The 21,649-nt window shown below is 42.8% G+C and overlaps 1 protein-coding gene across 1 annotated transcript in view; it reads left to right on the top strand.

The window, feature by feature from the left end:
• LOC311608175 (guanine nucleotide-binding protein G(q) subunit alpha) overlaps positions 1–21,649 on the top strand; it is a 227,633-nt gene that overhangs the window by 185,862 nt on the left and 20,122 nt on the right. The window contains exon 5 of the mRNA XM_084800513.1: positions 1,092–1,221. Coding sequence (XP_084656639.1) covers positions 1,092–1,221 — 130 coding nt within the window. The remainder of the gene's footprint in view (positions 1–1,091; positions 1,222–21,649) is intronic.

The following is a 21,649-nucleotide window of genomic DNA, read 5'->3' as shown; positions in this document are numbered from 1 at the left end:
TCAGGTTCAGTGAGAGACCCTATCTCAAAAAACAGGGTGAAAAGGACCAGAGGAAGACTCCTGATGGACATTCTCTCTCTGTCCTATACACACACACACACACACACACCCAAAACACATAAAAAACCAAAAAATAGAAGTTCAAGTTTTTCCTATAGATTTAATGTGGAGAAGTGAGGCACGGAATTCGGTATATTCTTAAAGAGCACTGCTCTCCCTTTCATACCAGATTTTCTCATTTTCTGAGACTTCTTTCATCTGAATGTTGGGTGCATCAGTCAAGATTTAGGTTCAAAAACTTGGAAGAGCTGCTAGATACGTGCACAAACACGTCTCTACTGCGTTCTTGGTGCCAGCACTGGCATCTGAGGTCAGCCAAGTACAGAGTGGATACATTAAGAGCAGACCCAGGAAATGGCTCAGATGATGGCCCTGGGTGGCAGTGCATAACATTTTGATGACTTCACCACACTTAATATCGAGCAAGGTGGCCAGTTGGTTTGAGTACAAGGCTTTTGTTCCATTGTTACCTGATAACATTAGTCACGTTCTGAATTATTGCCGATATTAAAAGAGAGAAGAAGCCCCCAATTCTTACCCTACAGGAGGAAGCCTAAGCGGGGTCATGTTTACATTCAGTGTCCTCCTTGTGTGTAAATGTACAGCATCTTGTACCCTTTAAAATGCATCCATGATTATTCCAGGCATCCTCAAGTAACATATGAGGGCCTTCACTCTGACATCTAGGAAATGAAAGTGAAGTTTATTATTTGTTAGTTGGGCTTCACATAAAAACACACTGCGTTCGCTTTTGCAGTGTATAATTTAATAAAATATTATTTTGCTTGGCTTGGCACAGATAAGGAACTTTTTCATGCATCTCTAGTAACTTCCCAGTAACCACAGTGGTTCATTACCTACCGTGCCTTACTTCTTTCATGGCTCAGATAATTAGTAAATAATAAGCACTAATTTTGTCGGATGCCATTGTCTTTCGAGTAGTAAATTTTCCCTCGTTCGTAAGTAATATTTATATTGACGTCCTTACATTTTTCTTTGTGTTGTTAATGTGAATATTGTTGACTTCACAGAATGGTGGATGTAGGGGGCCAAAGGTCAGAGAGGAGAAAATGGATACACTGCTTTGAAAATGTCACCTCGATCATGTTCCTGGTGGCGCTTAGTGAATACGACCAAGTTCTTGTGGAGTCGGACAATGAGGTAAGTGCCCTTTGGATGGGCAGTGATTTGTCATTTTATTACCCGATAGAAGTGACAAAGTGAGTTGAGGTCATTACTTTCTTTGCCACTGTTTCAGGATCTTTTTTTTTTTTTTTTAAATCATGTCTTTAGCTCGTGATTCACTAATGCATTTAAACTCTGTGTGTGTATACACGTAACAGCGCCGCACATGTGGACATCAGAGGACACAGCCTGTGGAGCGGGTCCCAGGGACGGCACTCAGGTTCTAACACTTGCCTCCAAGCCCCTCCACTCACCAAGCGACCTTACTGATCTGGGTGATTTTTAAATAATCATAAATGGCCCTGTAAAACCAACCCATAGTACACTCACAACGGCAGGCTTTTACTGTCAGGAATACGAAGAGGTCACTGTGTTCAGGTCTAATTAGAGCCAGTTTGATGCTTTTTCACATTATGCAGAGGCTCTGAAAATGAAAACATGGAAACCCCTAGGCCAATCACAGGATCCTTTCATAGCCTCCCTTGCAGATAGACCTGGGAGTGCTGAGTGAATCAGCCTGTTTTGTTTTGCTTTCCCTTTGTTTAAAACACTGTCTGCATGACGGGTGGGGATGCAGAACCTTTACTTGGCAGGTATGAATAACTTTGTAGCTGGGTTCAAAATCAGTTCACTGTGGAGCCATGTAGTGCCTTGGTAACACAACCTGTCTGCTGCTACTGTTTCGCTGTTGTGTAATTTAGTCTACTAAGCAGGGAGCTATTGGGGAGCTGGAGCCCATGCCTCTGTCTGGAGAGCTGATTTTGAATCATGACCTCTTCTGTGCTGCAGGGAAAGTTAATGGGTGCAAATATGGATTTGATGAATCAGAGTTGACTGTAGGGAAGATAATTAAGGGGTGTAGGAAACAGCCTTTGAGCCGTTGAGTTCAGAGTATGTGTGTCTGAATGGAGATGCCATTAATAATCCTGTCAGAGCGGATAGGTGGATAGGCCAGTGACTGTTGCGTAAAGGGGGAAACAAGGAAAAGGAAAAGAGAAATCCCCAACAGTTGCTTAAACTAATAGTTGGCACGTCAGAATTTACTTCAGCATACTTCTTCTTCTCCTCCTCTTCCTCCTCTTCCTCCTCCTCCTCCTCCTCCTCCTCCTCCTCCTCCTCCTTCTTCTTCTTCTTCTTCTTCTTTTTTAAGGTATATAAGAATTCCTGGGTTCTTGGTCTTTTTTAAGATAGCTTATCTTTTGGCTGGTGTTAATACTCTCAGTACAGTTTCTACCCAGTATGCAGGGGTTTTCATTAACCAGTGAACTGAGGCCTATTAGTCAGTCACTGGTCCCTGAGCTGAAATGCAGAGTGCCTACAAGGATGGTAAAATATATAACCATCAACTATCAAAATGTAAGCTGGCAATTGCATTGGGAATTGTTACTATTATCTCTCTCTCTTTATCTTTCTTAATCTGTACTTGTGCCCATGTATTGTTCTGTGGTTCTTGATGACTAAATTTGAATATATTGCATACTTTTGACATCATAAAATGCCTATGGTTTCATGACTGTGTTGTAGGTACCAGCATAACAAAGCAGATACAAAATTGGAAAAATTAATTTTGCCCTAAAAAAGCTTAAAAAGTACACTTGCTTTTTATTTTTTGTCAGAATAAGGCACATGGATCAAAGACAGTGAGACTTTTGCTATGTGGATCTTCATTTCTTATAATCAATTTGTTATCCACTAAAATAAATTTTACATATGTCACCAACACAGAAGATAGAAAAAAACATGTAATTTCATACTTATGCTTACATACTAGCAAGGGTAAAATAAATACCTACCAATGCAGATTTTATGTCCAATAAATATCTTCTATCTATAAAGGGCTGCATGTTATAATGTAATGACAATCAACTTGCCACTTTTAATTTGTCCACTAAATCTAGCACAACAGTCAGGCTTTTTGTTTATTTGGTCATTACAGATTTTACCTGATGTTGTAATAGAAATCTGTACTTATTGGTTGGTTGGTATAAAAGTATATTAGTTCAGTGACATTTTTCATCAAAAATCCTCAAATTTCTACCAGTAAGTTGTCACTCGGTATGTAGGTAGGTGTTCACTGTAAAAGCATGGCTTTGTCATATTTGACCATGTCCCTGGAGAGGGAGATCTGGAGGCACTCAGAGGAAGAATAGCAGGTTACCAAGAAGAGACATGATACCCTATGAGCATATACAGGGGGAGAAAGTCCCCCTCCGGAACAGTCATAGGGGAGGAGAATAAGGGGAAAATGGAAGGGGGGAAGAATGGGAGGAAAAAAGGGATGGGATAACCATTGAGATGTAACAAGAATAAATTAATAAAAAAAATTTTAAAAAAGCATGGCTTTGGTTCATAAGGTGATACCACAGATTAAGATGATAAAACTGTGTCCTTGGTTGCTTTCTATTGCTATGACAAACACCACAACCACCAGCAACTTGGGGAAGAAAGAGTTTATTTCACGTTACAGTTGATAGTCCATCATGAAAGGAAGCCAGGGCCTGAGCGTGCGGTCGGGAGCTAAAGCAGAGACTGTGGAGGGGTGCTGCTTACTGACTTGTCCTCTGTGGCTTGCTCAGGTTGCTTTCCCAAGCCACTGAGGACTGCCTACCCAGGGGTGGAATCACTCCACAGTGGGCTGTGCCTTCCCACATCAGTCATTAGTCAAGAAAGTGCCTACAGGCCAATATGATGAAGGCATTTTCTCAGTGGAAAGTCCCTTTTCCCAGATGATCAGAGCTTGTGTCAAGTTGACAAAAATGTTGTCCATTTCTCTTTTAGCTCTTAATTCTGTGAGGTGAGTTACACCCACTTGGGAGCTTTTCCCCAGCCCTTCATCAAGTCTGCTGGTAGCATTGGAGCTGATCCTCAAGTGTAACAGGAAAGCACTGCCCATAGCCAGCCCCCTTGAGTAGGGCACATCCCCAGAAACATGTGCTCATATTGGAGTGATCTATTTTATTTTCAGTTGTAGTAAAACATGCAGTGTCATTGCCTCCAACTTTTTAAACCACTAAAGTAATTCAGAACTACAGAATTCTGGAATTCAAGCTTCCTGGTTTGGGTGAGACAAAACGAAAATAAACTCCCAACAGTGTGATGCTCATAACTTTAATTCAAAGCAGATTTGATTGTGCCTCCCTTGGTGTATATTTGAGAGAAACCTGGGAGTAAATTCTGATAGCCTTTCTTTCTATCCTGCAGAACTTTGGAAAATGTACTGTAGACCACAAATTAAGCAGCTAAGACATCGTAGAGGCTGGGGAGCTAATGAAGACCTCAGTTCAGCCCCGAGAACCCATGTAAAAAGATGGGCATGGTAACACATGCTTGTAATCCCAATTCTGAGAAAGTGGACACCAGCAGATCCCTGGGGCTTTCTAGCCAGCCAGCCAAGGCTATTTGGCAAGCTCTAGGCCTGTGAGAGAACCTATCTCCCCCTCAAAAAAAAAAAAAAAAAAAAAAAAAGCTAGATGGCAAAGGCACAAACAAATACATACAAATACAGGAGCACACACAGAGAAATGTTCCAGATGATTTCCTTTTAGTTGTATTTTAGTTATTTGCAAACATTGTGTATTAATCTCTGCAATTTTGCACAGATCTGCTTTTGTCTGTGCAGAGGCTCAGCCTTCCTATTGTTTGGCGAATAAATGTCTTCTCTTCTTCTCCGTTGTCTCCAAATAAGGAAATAAACATGAACCAGAGGGCTAGACACCAAGGTTGTAGTGCTGCGCTGCTTTCTGCCTCCTCTTTTCTCTCCTAGTTTCCCCGTGTTAACATACCAGCATGCAGCCAACTATTCTGCTGTAATCCTTTCAGAGACACACTGTTTCAGAGGCCCTAAAAGCCCAGAAAAAGAAGGTAGCCAGTTGTGTCATTGTGTACTCAAACGAGGCTTTCTGTCTTGTATCTCTAGCTTTCTGGTCCACAACTGAGCATGGTGCCTTCTCCTTTAGCCTTCTTTTTGTTTTGTTTTTTGTTTGTTTGTTTTTCGAGACAGGGTTTCTCTGTGTGTGGTTTTGGCTGTCCTGGACTTACTTGGTAGACCAGACTGGCCTCAAACTCACAGAGATCTGCCTGCCTCTGCCTCTGCCTCCCCAAGTGATGGGGTTACAGGCGTGTTGCACTGCCCCAGCATCCATGATTCTTCTTAGTGTGCACATCCAACGATTAGTCCTTCTGACTTGGTCATGACAAGTTATTTTAAACTGTTTTATTTTGTTTTTAGTATCAAGGTACCTCTACCCAACCCAGGCCTTCCTTTGATCAAGACGGATTTCCCAGCATTGGTCCTCACAGACACTAATCCTTCAAGCTGACTCTGCACCTGTCAGTTGATAAGGAAAAAGACAGAGCAGATTATTTTCATATAATTACATTCATACCTCTTTAAAAGCTGTTACCTAGCTTTTATGCATTATGACAAGGATTATGACTGGCCAAGACACCCCCCTCTAGGTTTGCAACACAAAGAAAGAGCAAAAGTCCTGTCACTGCAAAGAGCATGGAAGCAGAGTGAAAATTCTCCTTTCGAGATACTGAACTACCTCCCCTAGACCTCTGAGCCCTCATCACCTTCATAGACAATGCTGGGCAAACACAGGACTTGCCCCAACAATTCAGAATATCTCGATGTTCATTAGATCTTGAGCTCTTAAAGAGTCAAGGATATGCATTTGGTTTGGGTATATGTTGAGAGAGAGAGAGAGAGAGTGTGTACCTCCTAAAGTTTGGAACCAAAGTCTGAACATTATACTTTTTTTTTTCCTTCTCTAAATATTCTGAATAGGTTTTTGGTAATTTTCAATGACACTTTGCTTTGTAGGAAATAGTAACTAAATATTCAAAAGAAAAAAAGAAAAAAAATCCTAATTCTAGAGGGAAGACATGAAGGAAACACTTAGAAGTGTTTAAAAGTATGGTCTCACAAATTAGATTGGTGGTTTTAACCTTTTTTATTGTTTTTTGTTGTTGTTGTTTTGTTTTGTTTTTGTTGTTTGTTTTTTTGTGTCTTTTTGTTTGTTTGTTTTTGAGACAAGTTTTCTTTGTGTAGCTTTGACTGTCCTAGACTCACTTTGGAGACCAGGCTGGCCTTGAACTCACAGTGATCCACCTGCCTCTGCCCCCGCAAGTGCTGGGATTACAGGCCTGTGCCACCATGCCCAGCTTTTTTTTTTATTGGTTCTTAATAAGATCGTATGCTTAGTCCACTGAGCCTGATTCATAACTGAGTAACAAGCATATTCCTGAAAGGTGCATCACTTCTAGTGTCAAACCTCACGGTTCTCATTTCTTGTCATTTTCAGTCTCTTGTCTGTTGTTTATGCTCATTCTCCACCCCTTCAACTTCTGAGCTTTTCTATTTCCTCATTTTTGTTCTCCCTCTCAATCTCTGTTCTCCTTGCTTCTCTTTTTTAGTAGGCAGAACCCCGAGCCTTGTGCCAGCCAGCATTTACCACTGAGCAGCATGCCCAACCTAGAAAGACATTTCTGGTCACTGTTCATATGACCTTGAGCCAGAGACCTAGACTTGTATCATTTATCCACTAACTTATTTTTGCTTATTTAAATGTAGAATATACACACATAGACAGACTACAAAGATCACTCTGTAGATCAGGTGGCCCCTCGCTTGTAGTGAGTCTCTACCTCTGCCTTCCAAGTGCTTGGGTTCCCGGTGTGCACCACCATGCCTAGCTAAGAATACATTTTTATATATAAAGAAAGGGGGAAAGAATGCCTTAATATTTCATGTGGGGCTAGGGATATAGCCAGTGGTTGAGCATTTGTCTGACACAGGCATGGCCCTTGCTTCACACTCTACCACCAGGAGAAAACTGAACATACGACGATATTCCAATACTATTGCTAATGATGTTGAAAAATTCTTGTCACCTAGTATTTTTCTGTGTTTAGATAGACAAATAGTCGTCACAGTGTTAATCTCCCCATAGTCTACAGTTAAATGCTGGCTTTATACTCTCAGAGCCGGCTGTGCTGTCCCCCACAGCAGGTGTATGTGGTAGACTGTGCCATCTAGGTTCATTGAGGTGTATGCTGTTGATTGTACAACACAGAAATCACCTAGCCAGACAGTTCTCGGACTGCGTTCCTTCCATAAAATCACACATAACCACTCCTCTCTGTCCACATGGAAGGCTGGAGCTGGCTGAAGCTGGTTTCCATCTTCCACCCCAGGCCAATTAGGCCCTGATAAAGCCCCAGTAGTTTTAAGTTCTGATGGTTTAGTTCTCAACGACACCTGAGGTAATTCATAATGATTTTCCCTGCCATCTCCTAAGCAGGAAGAGCCACAACCCTGATGGCAGGTATTTATTATATAGAATTGATATGTATGCTCTGTATTATAGATGATACTGAAGATTAAAAATTATTAGCAGGTATTATCTCTGAGTAGCTGGAATTTGGTTATTTTTTGTTTTATGTTTTATTCATTTTTCTCATTTACATTTTTAATTTCCCATGAAAAAATACACTGTATAGATTAACCATATGATTGAAATTTTTTAATTGAAATATTTTTAGAGTTATCCATTAAAAGGGTTAAATAAAAATAATCCTGTAAGGCAGTTTTGAGTTTTTCTAATTGTTTTCAACGAGAAAACACGGAGATACACATGAATGTGGAAAGTAATACAGATATCTGGTTGAAGCTGAATATATTGAATTGTCTTCAAAACACCGTAAAAATAATGGGGCTGGAGAGATGGTTCAGCAGTTAAGAGCACTGACTTCTCGCCTAGAGGACCCGGTTCAAGGCCAAGCAGCCATGGTGGCTTACTACTTGGTGGTCTCAGGGTATCCAGGGCTTGGGATCCATTGCCTTCTTCTGGCCCTTCCACGGCACCGTACACATGCGGTGCACACACATATGCAGGCAAAACAGCTATACACATATATAAATAAATGAATAAACAAGTAAAATGATGCATACTAAGGAGTTGTTTGGAGTAAGAGAGACAGTTTGATGAGTGCAGGATTTTCCCCACCACTTGTTTGTCCATCTTAGGTGGGACAAATTCAAAGCGTTTCAGCCCAGTATTACAGATTTGTCAATGAAATGCTATGGGCCCCAACCCGCTGGAATCTAGATTACCAGATGGAGTCTTCAGTACCAGCTGCTTCTCCCTTTTGTTTGAAAGAAGAACTTATAACAGGAAATCTATATTCTATAAAACGTAAAGCCGCTGCTTATTCCCTTCTCTCCAACCATAGCACATATGTATGTCCAGGTTGCCTGAAGTGCCCCTCAGAGACTGGGTGACACAGGCCTGTATGACGTAACTGCCGTTTTTAGGGTTTCTTCTGTCGCCTTGATTGAATATGCTACAATAGCATTATCTATAAAGGAAAGTAACAGGGTTGTGGGTTTTTCCGTTTATTTCTAAATAATACAATCTGAGGTGTCACTTAAAAACACACACACATCAAGGAATAGTGTAGGGAGACGGCTCAGTAGGTGAGAGCAAGCACGAGAGCCGTGAGCATGAAGACCTGAGTTCAGCTCACCAGCATCTACAAACAAAGCCCAGATGTAGGTGTGCACATCTGTAATGGCAGTGTGTGGGGCGGCGCCCCTGCCGTCTGCCTAGTCTAAGCAGTGAGCATGCAGTGACAGACGCTGCCACGGGGCAGTAGGGAGAAAATGACGGAGATCCTGCACATCCTGCTCTAACTTCCACATGTGCCATTGGGTCACCACACCTGTACACTCGCATGCATGCAGCGTGTGCGCACGTGCACACACACACATACACACACACCAGTAAGACAAGAATTTATTTCCTGGAATATTGGACAGTTATGATGTCATATTTCTGAGCTGTCCCTGACTAAGAAACAGGGAAGTAGAGTGAAGCCAGATGCCCTGCTTGAGTCGCAGGCCCACCCACAAGCTGAGCGATCTTGCACAGTCGCTGTCTCGGGGTGCCAACCCTTTTAATGTAAATGCTTAAACTATTGGGTATCTTTCTCATTTCTGGGAAAGAATGCATTGCAAAAAACAACTAAAGGATGGAGGTTTTGGGAGGCCTCGTGGTTTCAGAGGGCAGAAGGTGTAGTGGGGTTCATATTCAGGCGGGGGAACATGTGGCAGACTCCACATGGCACCAGACCAGAGAAACAGAAGTCTACAGGAACAAGATGCAGAGGTCCACTTCCACCACCCAGATCTCTCTTCTTTGTTTTGTTTTTCAAGACAGGGTTTCTCTGTGTAGCCTTGGCTGTCCTGAACTCACTTTGTAGATCAAGCTGGCCTCAAACTCACAGCGATCCGCCTGCCTCTGCCTGTCAAGTGCTGGGATTAAAGGTGTGTGCCACCACACCCAGCTTCAGACCTCACTTCTTAAGTGCCCACTCTCTTCAAAATAGGATCACAAGCTGGCAACTGGGAATTCAAAACATGAACCTGTGAGGGGAGCAGCCATGCTGTTGGTGTTGTGGGGAATCTGAAATGGATAATGTGTGAACTGCCTAGAACACACAAATATCAAGTAAATGTAACTTCCATCTGAAAACATTGCTTGCTAATTTGGTCTTAAGAAAGCTCTCTTGCCGGGCATGGTGGCACATGCCTTTAATCCCAGCACTCAGGAGGCAGAGGCAGACAGATCTCTGTGAGTTCGAGGTCAGCCTGGTCTACAAAGTGAGTCCAGGACAGCCAAGGCTACACAGAGAGACCCTGTCTCGAAAAACCAAAAGAAAAGAGAGAGCGAGAGAGAGAGTGCTCTCTCAAGCAAATAGATTTAATCATTGTTTATTAAATAAGATTCAGGTTAGCTGGGCGTGGTGGCGCACACCTTTAATCCCAGCACTCGGGAGGCAGAGGCAGGTGGATTGCTGTGAGTTCAAGGCCAGCCTGGTCTACAAAGTGAGTCCAGGACAGCCAAGGCTACACAGAGAAACCCTGTCTCAAAAAAAAAAAAACATAAAAAACAAAACAAAACAAGATTCAGGTATGAGAAGCAGTGTTAAATATATTTTTTTTGTGATTTTATTTGTTTTCATGTGTATGGGTGTTTCACCTGCATACGTGTGTGTATCCCATGTGCATGCATTGCCTGTGGAGGCCAGAAGAGGGGATCAGGTCCCCTGCAACTGCAGTTAGAGATAACTGCGCAATTATGCTTTTGCAATTATGCTGTTTATCCAGAACCCAAACATACAACCCCAACTTTAAAGCATTAGAACTCAGCATTAGAACTCCCACAGATAGGAATTCTGTCCAGGGTCCCATGCAGGAGGGACAGATGGTACAGTAAGTGGGCCGAATGACTTCATGAGTGTTAGGCTAGGCTAAAACATAAAGAAAGCTCAAAGATAGACCGCTTTGTCATAGAAATTGTTCCTTCACCTTTAGGCAACTATGTCATCTTGGATTTTTCTTTTTATATTAAAAACAGAAAAGAAATGCTTTGCTTGACATGTCAGTATTCTCATCCAATTTTAGCAGGCTTCACTACAAGCCTCATGGAGAAATCTAAACATTAGATTTTTGAACATTAAACTTTCTTTGGGATGCTTGAGAGCAGAAAGCCTTTGGAAAAGAAGGGCACTGGGCAGGACAGAGTAGCTGTGTTCCTCTTGGTTGCTGAGCCATGCCTTCTGTAGACCCTCAGAGAGACTTGATGTGTAACTTGCTGCAAACAAGAGCAAAGTGCACTTACTTGAAGCAGTAACTCATTTCTCTCCCTCTGTGTACGACATTTCCGGGTGCCCACCACCACCACATGTACCTTATTAGTGTAAAACTACAAGGAACCAGTGTTACTTATTTTCTCCAGGCTTCTCGTAAGTAGACATTAACCCTTTGAGGGCACCTCCGCAGTTACCAAGAGCAAGCCACTCTGAGTTGTGTGTCTTACATATAAACTAATGATACACGTGAACTAGAAAACACTGAGAAAGAGCAGGAAAGGGTTACATAAAAGAGCTAAAATGTGTCTCCATTTTCTTCTTCAATAGCAGCTTTACTTAGAAGATGGCATCCAACATCAACCTCCAGCCTCTGTACACATGTGCGCATACCTCACACAAGCACACACACAAACTGAGAGAAAGGTTCACTATAATCGTGCTTCACACTGCTAAGTATTTTTACAGTTCGCACAAGTGAAACTTACTCTTCTGGCCACTTTGACTCGTAGTGTGTAGGTCGGGAGTGTGGTGAGCATGCCTGTTGCTGTTGGCTGTTGCCACCGTTGTCTAGATCTTCTGCATCTTCCCACACCGAATCCCTACGGGCATTCACCATAAGTTCACCTTCCCTCTTTATCTGTGCATGTAACTATCCCGAGTTTCAGGACTGTTCTTCTGACTGGCTTGTTTTCCTTCACAGTTTGTTCACGACTCATGGTGTGCATAGAGTGTGTACGTTGTATCTGCGTTTGCATCTCACTCTGGTGTGAAATTGAATCCTACTCCACTGAAAATACACCAGCTTTACAAGGGAGCAGCAAGTAAACTTAGCAGCTATCAGATACAGTTTAAAAAAAAAAACACAGTATGAAGTGACCTTTGGGTTTTGCTTCTTTTTAATAAATGGCCACTCCTGTGAAGGTAACTTCTTACTACCCGGCCATTAGTTAGGTCGCACAAATGTCCACTAGGTGGTGCTCTAACTGCAGCGTCAAATGGTATCATAAAACTCTGAAGATAAATTCCATGCTTGTTCCACCCCCACCCTCCTCCAAAACTGATTCAAACAGATAAGCCAGTTATGTTTACTTGAGCAGAGTAGACACATGTGTAGAAATTGCCCCTGAGGCTATGAGCTGCTGTCTCTTTCCGTCCTCCCACTGTTGATGGCGGTCTGGCCCAAGGCTTTTGCTTCTTTCTGGCACCTGATCCGTGCTTCTGGCACCTACCTATGCTGCCACTGCTGGCTGTGAACTAGCTCAGAGAGTCTGGGGACACTGCAGACATGAGGTAGCACTGTCTCTCGAGAAAGGAAGCTGCAGACACATGCAGGGTGCTCACCCTATGGCCGTTTTGAAAGATCGTTAAACACAGATTAGGAAATCAAAATTTCAAGAAGTTTCCCATTAATGTTGAGACGTCACTTAGTTTATCTTTGAATGAAGGTGGACACATTAAATATGAACTCTTGCCTAAAGCTTCAAACTTGACTCACTCAGCCTTTTGTGTTTCGGGGTATCCTCTATTTCCTTTTTTTGATCATAAAATAGATGCAAACTAGTGCAAGGCAAATGAAACTGAACAGGATCGAGTTATGGTCCAACATGCAGACAGATCTAGTGGGTGAAACGAAGAACCCTGGGAATGAAGTGCAGCTGAGTTAGGGGAGACAGGCGAGAACTATGTAAAAAGTCAACTTGCACTGCATGTAATTGGCATCTTTCCATGTTTGGTCTGTCCTGCTATAGTAATCTCTCCCCTTCCTAGAAAGTGTGGGTTAGCATAGTCACAAGGAAAGGCATGGTCTCACAGGAGCGGACCTGGGGTATAGGCAACTAAAGATTCACGAGTATGCTCTTACCACAGTGCATGGTAGTTAAGAAAGACAGCGCAGGCCAAAGCCCCACTTCCCTGTTCTGAGCTCCCAAACTCAGCACACACACACCGCAGTCTGAGCTCTGCTGGTCGTGTCCTCCTGCGCCCGTCTAGCCAGTGCCTCTGACAATCACCTTTCCTTCCTTTCAGTCTTCTGGTATCAACAAAATGCCTGGCCTTTGCACTGTCGTCCTGTGGCTAAGGGCGTGGTTTCCTGGGCCGCGTACTGAAGGAGGGATGTGCGTGAGTCCAGTCGGCTTGTTCTGGACTTGAAGCACTAGCCAGTGATGGGAAGAGTGGCCATGCCGGCCTCAGGTGTCAGCGATGGCAGGGGAACAGAACTGAGCCTGAGACTTTAAATGTGTGCCACGGAAGTGGACATTTAAAACCCTGTCTAAAGAAGAACAAGTAAATTAAGAAATAAAAATAAAAAGAGTTAACGCCTTGTTTCTTCTTGTGCCTGTGATGAGAGATCCTCGCCTGTTAAAGGAAGAGTGTAGCGTATTCCCAGTGTGCTTGCTGAAGTGCTGACAAGTCTTAACTCCTTAGGTTGCATGTCACAGGAACAGTTAGTCGTATGGCGACTCTCTGTTTTCTCAAATTCCAATCAACTCAGGCTGACCCATGAGTTCGCAGGCATGCGCTCAGCACTTACGTCTTAGTCTTTAACCTCTGGTTGGTGAAGAGACCAAAGCAGTTAGCCAGCTGCCGTCAGAGAGCGGCAAGCTATGGGAGGAGTAGCTTTGAGAGGGCACAGCGTGAACCAGCTGGAGGAAACGGCGTGCTCATGCGGGTAGAACTGCATAGGTCTCTTGGGAAGCAGAGTAAAGCTGAGCGAGAGAATCAGGGTTTCAGTTCCCTGTCTCTTTGCACAGATAGGGAACCTTCAAGTTCAGAACTGTAGAGTGGAAATGAGACCACCATCCCTTCCCCTTCCTGAGCAGAGTTGTCCTTGGAGGATGTATTACCTGGGGAGGAAAGTTCAGCTGCTGGAACCATGAATCCCGAAGCAGAGCTCCTTGAAGAGCTGGGAGTGGCTTCTCTTTTGAGGAAGCACTGGGTCTCCGCAACACTTCCCTGCTCCCCGTTCCCTTGGTCTTGGCTGCATGTGGCTTGTCTTACATTGGTAAAAGCACCATCAGCTGATCTGAGGCCTCTCCAGAGTGTTTCCAAATGACACCTGGAGGATCCCTTTTCGCAGTGATTTCCTTTCTCAGGTTTTAGTTACTTGCTCTTATCTGTGGTGCAAAAAAATACTAAGAATCTTCATAAATAAAGCAGCTCGTGTTTAGTTAGGCTGTTGCCACCTTCACTCTATTACACTATTGTTCTCTTTAATGTCTCAAGTTTCGTGTTAGCATTGTTGCATACGTGCAGGTTGGGTGTTCCTTATCACAAGTGCTGGGGCTATCAGGGGCTTACATTTCAGGAATCTTAGTCCTGTCTGTTTGGGGTTTATTTTTAATTCTTTCTTGGATTTATTTCACGTGGGGGAGTACTTTTGCCTGCGTGTATGCGTGTGCACTGTGTATATGCAGTGCCCTCAGCACCATGTGGGTGCTGGGAATTGAACCTGGGTCTTCTGCAAAAGCAACAAGTGCTTTTAACTGCTGAGCCAAGTCTCCAGTCCCCGTTTTGGATTTTGTTGGCAGTGGTCCTTAGGTTTTTTTGTTTTGTTGTTGCAGCACTAGGACCCAGCCGGGAGCTCTGTGCCTGGAAATGCTCTGCCACTGCACTACTTCTGGCACTCAGGGTTAGCAGTTACTGTTTTTAAGGACTTTAGAATACTTGCTTATATATAAGATATCAGAAAATAAGATCCAAACCTATCATTAATTTTATTTACAGTGTATACACATATATACTTAGCATAAAGTCAATTTGATACAACCTATCTATTAAATTTTGACTACAATGTTTCGCAAGAGGTCATAAGTGGAATTTTCCAATTATGTCAATACTCAGTGTTTCATAGTTTGAATCATTTCAGATTTTACTTTTTCTAATTAAGAATTACACAGTTTCTTTGAGGGAGAGGTTCTACAGGGTTTGTACTGTGTGAGGATTAAGACATCAAGGAACTTCTTAGAACAGGTCAAAAATGACTGTTGTGTTATATACCAGGGAATTAACACATTTAGACAGTGAGTAGCCCGCCATGGAGGTTAGTGAGAATTCTTTCCAGGTTGCCATCTAAGTTCAGCTTTTCAGAACTCTGCAGTGTGTTGTCCACATTTTCCTGTAAAGAGCTCTTTTGCCCCTGGATCCGGACCACGTTGTATCCTGCTAATGTGTTACACGGCTGGCAGCGCGATTTTGAAGGCGCACAGGAGCAGCTCAGCCTTTTTGCTCTTCTTACTGGGATCGTTAAAAGAAACACGTGGCTAAAAGTTGAAAGGATTTTGAGTATTAGATGAGCTGATTTGTGAGAAACACCTGTTATTCCAAGAACCATGGCAGGAGCAACCCCGGGGACTGTTGGCTGTCAGATGTCATGCTCCATTCGCGAGGCACCACGCCATCCCAGAGAAGCTCTGGTTCTCTCAGAGAGACACTTGGTGACTGCCCTGGTCAGTAAAGCATTTCCATAGCAGTAAGGTCAATGCTGAGAAACAGCCAGCTGTCCAGGCTCCACCCCCAGCAGCAAGCCGCTAGCATTCTCTCCTGAATGAATGCCCCCTTTAACTTGGCCGATCCACAATTCTGTATCCATTGGGGTCTCAGGAAAAGATAAGAGTTTGCTTTTAAAAGAAAAATTTTCCTTCACTCTGACATTAAATCGCAATAGCTAAGAAGAAAGTGATTTTTAAGGTAAAATCATGGCAAGAGTTTTTAGGGTTTTTTTGTTGTTGTTGTTTTTGTTTTTTTAGTTTTTGTTGCTTCAAATTAGGAAATTGTAGCTCCATTCAGTAAGTCTGCAAGGCAATTTAATATTGTTAAATATCTCACTGTCTGATGAGTTTTCTAATCATTCGGTTACATTGATGTTTCAATAATGTCTATCGTACCTTCTGCTGTTGGCATTATACAGTGTATAAATGTGTACATGTGTGCGGGTGTCTGTCTCAGTGGATGGGTATGTTGTGGGCGATAGTGTAGCAACCGCAGCTGTACAGAAAAACTAGAATATACCTGAGCAGGATGACTTCAAGATCACGTGGTCTCAAGTACTCACTTACCTACAAAAGCCCTCCATCAAAACAACCAACTCTTCCCCTAAAAGAATGCAAATATTAAAATATGCCAAAACTTAAAATCACCTTTAATTTAAAAGACAAAATTCAGTGGGTTTGCAGAAGTACTTCAGAAGTAGAGGTCTAACGAGAGACAACAGATACAATATAACAAGGAAACAAAAAGCCTAAGAGGCAGGGAGAGAAATTGAGTTCCAGCTTTAGCGTCACCAAAAACCCATGTGGGTTTGGGAGCGAGCTCTGCTATGGCCTCTGCTGGCTGCACATGGGTTTGCTGCAAACCGGTTAGATCTGTGCACACTGAGCCTTCCAGCCAGCTCCACCCCTAGGTGCTTGGCTGGGAACCAACGGCTCTGTTAGGTCAGTTGCGTCAAACCCTCCCAACCTGGCAGCCGCGATTATTTAGTTAGTATTTACCGAGTGTCTGTGGCTCCATCCAGACAGGAATGAGTGCTCCTTGATGGTTAGAGACCCTCAGGGTCTCACCTGAATCTCCTCAGACCATCAGGCTTTCCTTATGAGGGGAAACTTGAGTGCTCTTGCCCTCTGTACCCGGGACCTTAGCTATAGTGTCACATTTCCATGTTCGTCTTTGTTCGATGCTTGACAGTTCAGCTCCACACAGAAATACCTACCAGGCTGACACACAGGCATTGGATTCGGGTTTTGTTTGCTTGTTTGTTTGGTTGTTTGGCTAGTTGGGTTTTTTGTTTGTTTTTTTAACTGATGTTTGTATTTCTTCATGTATTCTGAGACTTTGGTCCTTTCGTCATGCAGTTTCCAGGATGGCATTTCCAAGCTTTCTGTAGGAGATGGGTCTATCTCAGCCTGAACACCGCAGCCAGCACTTTAAGGACCGGGTTCCTCCTTTCACATTAATTTGTCCATTTCCCTTGGCAGAACACAGATTCTGATAGAATCGATATAATAAATTTAGCTAGGGGATCTGGGCTGCTGCTGTTGTTGTTGTTGTAGTTGTTGTTGCTGTTGTTGTTGTTGTTGTCGTCGATTGGTTGGAAGATTTCTTTTGGAGGCCCTGTTCCTTGTTGTCCTAGGAACAGCCATCAACCTGAAATTGCAGGAAGTAAAAGGTCTTCTTTATTATTACCAAGCTGCCATCCCATACAGGGTCTACTGCTTGTGTCCACAGGGGGGCAGCAGAGCTTTGCGGGCTGCCTCAGCTTGACCACCCCCAAATGCCCGCTACTCCCGTGATAACTTTCTGCCCATCCTGGCTAACCAGTTACTCAGGTCCTTTCTACACTGCATTCTCTGAAACAGACTCAGCTATCTTAAGCATGTATGCTGCTTACATAGGATTATAACACCTACTTGTTCATTTTACTATTTACACAACAGACATATGTTGAGTTTTCATATAGGATTGCTTGATGTGTTATGTCTTCAAGTAGGAAAGCTACATAAACCATCTAACCTAGTTACTTTATTCTATCAAAGATTTTTTCACGTAATAGATTCTGAACATGGTTTCTCCCTCCCATAATTCCTCCTAGATCCTTCCTCCTCACCCCCTTCTACCCAGTTTTGCACCTTTTCTGTCTCTCGTTAGAAAATAGGCATCTCTAATGATAGATTAGATAGATAGATAGATAGATAGATAGATGACAAAACAAACAAAAAGAAAAAAAGAGACAAATTGAAAGCACATGAAAGACATAGATGTAGAAACATGCAGTTTTGCCCACACAGAAATCCCATAAAAACACAAAACCAAAGACCATAATATAAAAACAAAAGATCTGCAGTTGTTTGTTGTTGTTGTTTTCCAGACAAAGCATTTTGAAATAGAAAACCTGCAAAATACAATTGAGTTCGTTTTGTGTTGGCCATCTGTTACTGGGTATGAGCCCTACCCTTAAGTATGGCTTGTACCCAGTAAGATTCCATTGGAAAAAACCATTAGGTTATCAATTGGAGATAGCTTCTGAGTTAGAGTGGGCTTGTATCCACTCCCCCCTCTCAACATTGGGACCCTGTGCAGGCTCTCGTCTCCATGAATCCATTCCTATATTCAGAAGGCCTTCTTTCCTTGGTGCCCTCCATTCCCTCTTGCTCTTACAATCTTTCTGCCTCGTCTTCCACACAGGTCCCTCATCCCTGGGGGATGTGACGGTGGCGTCACACGTTGTCTAATTGTCAGTTTCTGTATTTGTTTCCATCTACTGAGCACAGTCTGTTAGTGTAGCAGAATGGCCTTACTTTCTTAGTGCTGTGGTCAAACACCATGGCTAAGACAGCTTACAGAAGGAAGGGATTATTTGGCTTAGGATTCCAAAGAGTTGAGAGTCATCACTGTGGGGAAAGCATGGCAGCACGCTGGGCTCTCACATCTGACCCACAAGCAGGAGATAGGGAGACACTGGGATTGTGATCAACTTTTAAAACCCCAAAGCCAGTGACAGACCCCCCTTTAGCAAAGCCACCTTATTATACTTCCCAAACAGTTTCACCCACTGAGGACCAAGTATTCAAATATATGCACCTGTGGGGACTCCACTCAGCCAAATCACCACACCAGCCTAGGGCATTTCTGATGTTGACATAAGATGAGAAACTAGTGCATATTATGGACCAAACCATAATATGCTAGGGAGGTCTTCCAGAAAGTACAGTGTTAGCAGAAGTTTGGGGAAAGTAGGCTGTCACTGACCCCGTGCTAGGCTGATACTGGAGATACTGCTGGCTCACTTTTGATCACTAAGCAAGACTCCATTGTCTGTACACAAGCATCCCTCTTAAAACCATTAAAAAAAAAAGTGTGCGCTAAGCAAGAAGAACGTGCACAGCCAAAGCACTGTGAAGGCTCCACTCACGCCACTGCTGAATCACTGTGCAAGCAAGAGCCTCATCACCTCCGGTTATTTAGATACATGTCCATTTCCCCTTCTGAAAGTGTTTATTCACTCAACCAAAAAAAATACTCTTCACTCCACCACAAGGCTGATTGGGTGCTGGGAGTCATAAGTGAGAGAACTAACTCGCACGCCAAGGACCTGCATAGAAGTTAATGTTACGAGGGCTATCATGGTCAGCATTTCAGAGGAGGAATGGATTCTTGGTCCAGCTTGGTGCCTGGGAAGGCTTCAAGAAAGGTAGAAACAATAAGGAAAATTACAGACATTCTCAGGCAGAATAAGGGTGATGGGGTTAGTTTTTTATGCCCTCTTGGAAATGACCTGGACTGACTCATCGTTTCTTTATCTAAAGATGGTAGCATGAGAAGGGACAACTGAGGTTGTTATAATGGCAAAGCTCTCTTTATGATTTTTTTTTCTTATTATGACTTCTCCATATACTAGTTAAGTTAAAACTGAACTAGGATTAAAACTTAGGGGAATAGGCAGGTTAAATTTGCTTCGTTGGTTTTTATATTTTATAGTTTTAAAAGGTTGGGTATCAAATCCATATTTCATTTAATCTTATAATAAATACAAGAGCCAGTGTAATTGAGGCTGTCGGGGATCTTTTTAAGTGGATAGAAAAGAAAGAATTGACAGGTTTGTTTTTGTTGTCCTTGCCCTGCTAGGGCTTGCTACATGTAGGCTGTGGCCTAGACTGACCTTGCCCCGTCGTTCTGCCTCAGCCTTCTCAGGACTGGGATTAAAGTCATGCACCACCATCCCTGGCTTGAGGGCAATTTAATGATTCTTGCTAAATAAGCCTTTCCGTGCAGAAGGCTGGAATATCTGTGGGGAACAAAAGAAATTGAGTAGAATAGAATGTGTATCATGTTGTACAGACAAGTATTGTTTTTGTGAAACTAATTCCATTTGTGTGCTGGTTTGTTTCTGTCAGTGACTAGTCCAGGTTGCTGTCTAAACTGTTTTTTACTATAATCAATTGTTTGGAAAACACTATTTTAGAGAGATGTCAATGCATGTGTTTGAATTGTATTCAGTACAGTTGCACCAAAAGCTGTTGGCCTAGAAGACCTGTCCCAGTGAAAAAAGAAAAATATTATCATTTGTCATGTAAATACATTCAGCCTTCTATACCCGAGGTTTCTTAGCCACAATCACCCAGCACAGATGGAAAATACTTAGTAATGGAAAGGGTCTTCACACACAAGCCTGTTCTTGCTGTTATTCCTTCAGTGACTACTCAGCATTTGTGTTGTATTAACTGATACAGTTGTTCTAGAGATTATTTCGAATGTGTGGATGTGCAGGTTAGATGAAAGCTATTGCACCATTTTATCTAGTTCCGAGCATTCACAGATCTTGGTACCTTCCTGGAAGATACTAAACAGTGAAAAAAGAGATCCTGTTTACTTCAAAAGTGCTCCATTACCCAGAAAGGGAGTTTGTAGCCAGGAATGTCTGCGGTGAAATGCCTCATCCTTCATAGCCCTCTCCCGTCACCCTCTGTGATGTTTTAATGGGAAGCAGTTTATGCCTCACACTTACTGTAGGGCATACTTTAGGAATACGGCTCTCCAAACTTCCATCTCTCCCTTAAAAGCTCACTGGGGGAGTGAGCATTAAAATGCTATCTCCATTTCCCAGAACAATGGTGAATCCATGAGCACATTCACGGTCAATTTGGGAAAGCCTAAGCCACTGACTGTGTTTTCATCGCCTAAGATTTAGATTGTCAGTCCCTTGAAATGACAGCTTTAGAGAGAGAGAAAAAAAAAATGCGACTTCAGTTGCAGTGAGTTGGAGGTTTGAGTGAAAAGGTGAGTTCTGAATTATTCTGTTTTTAAAAAAAAACACAGCTGAAGATACTGACTCTTGTCAGTCCGTCTGTCACTGGGTTGTCTTTCATCTTATAGTGAAGTGGAATGGGACTCTTAATCAGGAAAGATTAACAACCAGGCTGTCCTAAGCGTCTCTCATTGTGCCACGTGGTCCTGTTCCATCTAAGCTTAAGGCATGCTCACTAGCATTGCATACTTTGTGCCTTGCTCTTGCACAGCCTCAAGAACTTGACAGGGTAGCAAGAAAATAAAGACAAACACACAGGCCCACAGAAAATATTGAATCTGGTGATCTGGGCTCTGGGCTGGAGAAGCCACAACCCCAGAAGCTCAGTTTTGTTTTTTTTTTAAATTAGGTATAGTTCAACAGGAATGTAGTGTTATTCTATACATCTGAACAAGGAGGCAGGTTTGGCTAATGAAGGTAAGAGCAGGCTCTGGAGAGGAGCAGTCTTTATCAACCTTAGATAGCTGAGGTGGTCACTTTTTGCACACAGTTTCAACGTACCCACTTGGACCAGAGAAAGGCTGTGCCATCCCTCTGAGCCTCACCTGGGCAAGGCTTTGTCACTTTAATGGCGCTGAGGCCATGCTTCTGTCAACACACATTCACCCTGGTCTTTCACTTACTCCGTATGTTTTGAGTGGTAACATTTTCTTAATCCTTTAAGGATTGGTACCGTCGCCATGGCTAAGTAGAGGGAAAAAGATAACACTGACTTTAAAGCTGTGTGATTTCAACCCTAAGGTTGACACTGTACAAGCTATCATCCTGAGCCATCACTTCATCATCATCCTTAAAATTCATACGACCCTTTTCCTGTGTTGAGTTCACAATTCTTGGATCCTATATTATTACCCTTTTTTTTATTTAATGTTTTTATTTCAGTCTTGTTGTATCCCGTAGTTTCCTGAGTAAAGAAAGTTCCAGAAGACCTTTGCAGGCTTTGAAATCCCA

The sequence above is a fragment of the Acomys minous genome (genome assembly GCF_964271855.1).
Source record: "Acomys minous genome assembly, chromosome: 2".
Classification (NCBI taxonomy): domain Eukaryota; kingdom Metazoa; phylum Chordata; class Mammalia; order Rodentia; family Muridae; genus Acomys; species Acomys minous.
The sequence above is the reverse complement of the archived record's forward strand: the minus strand, read 5'-3'. Positions and strand labels throughout refer to the sequence as shown.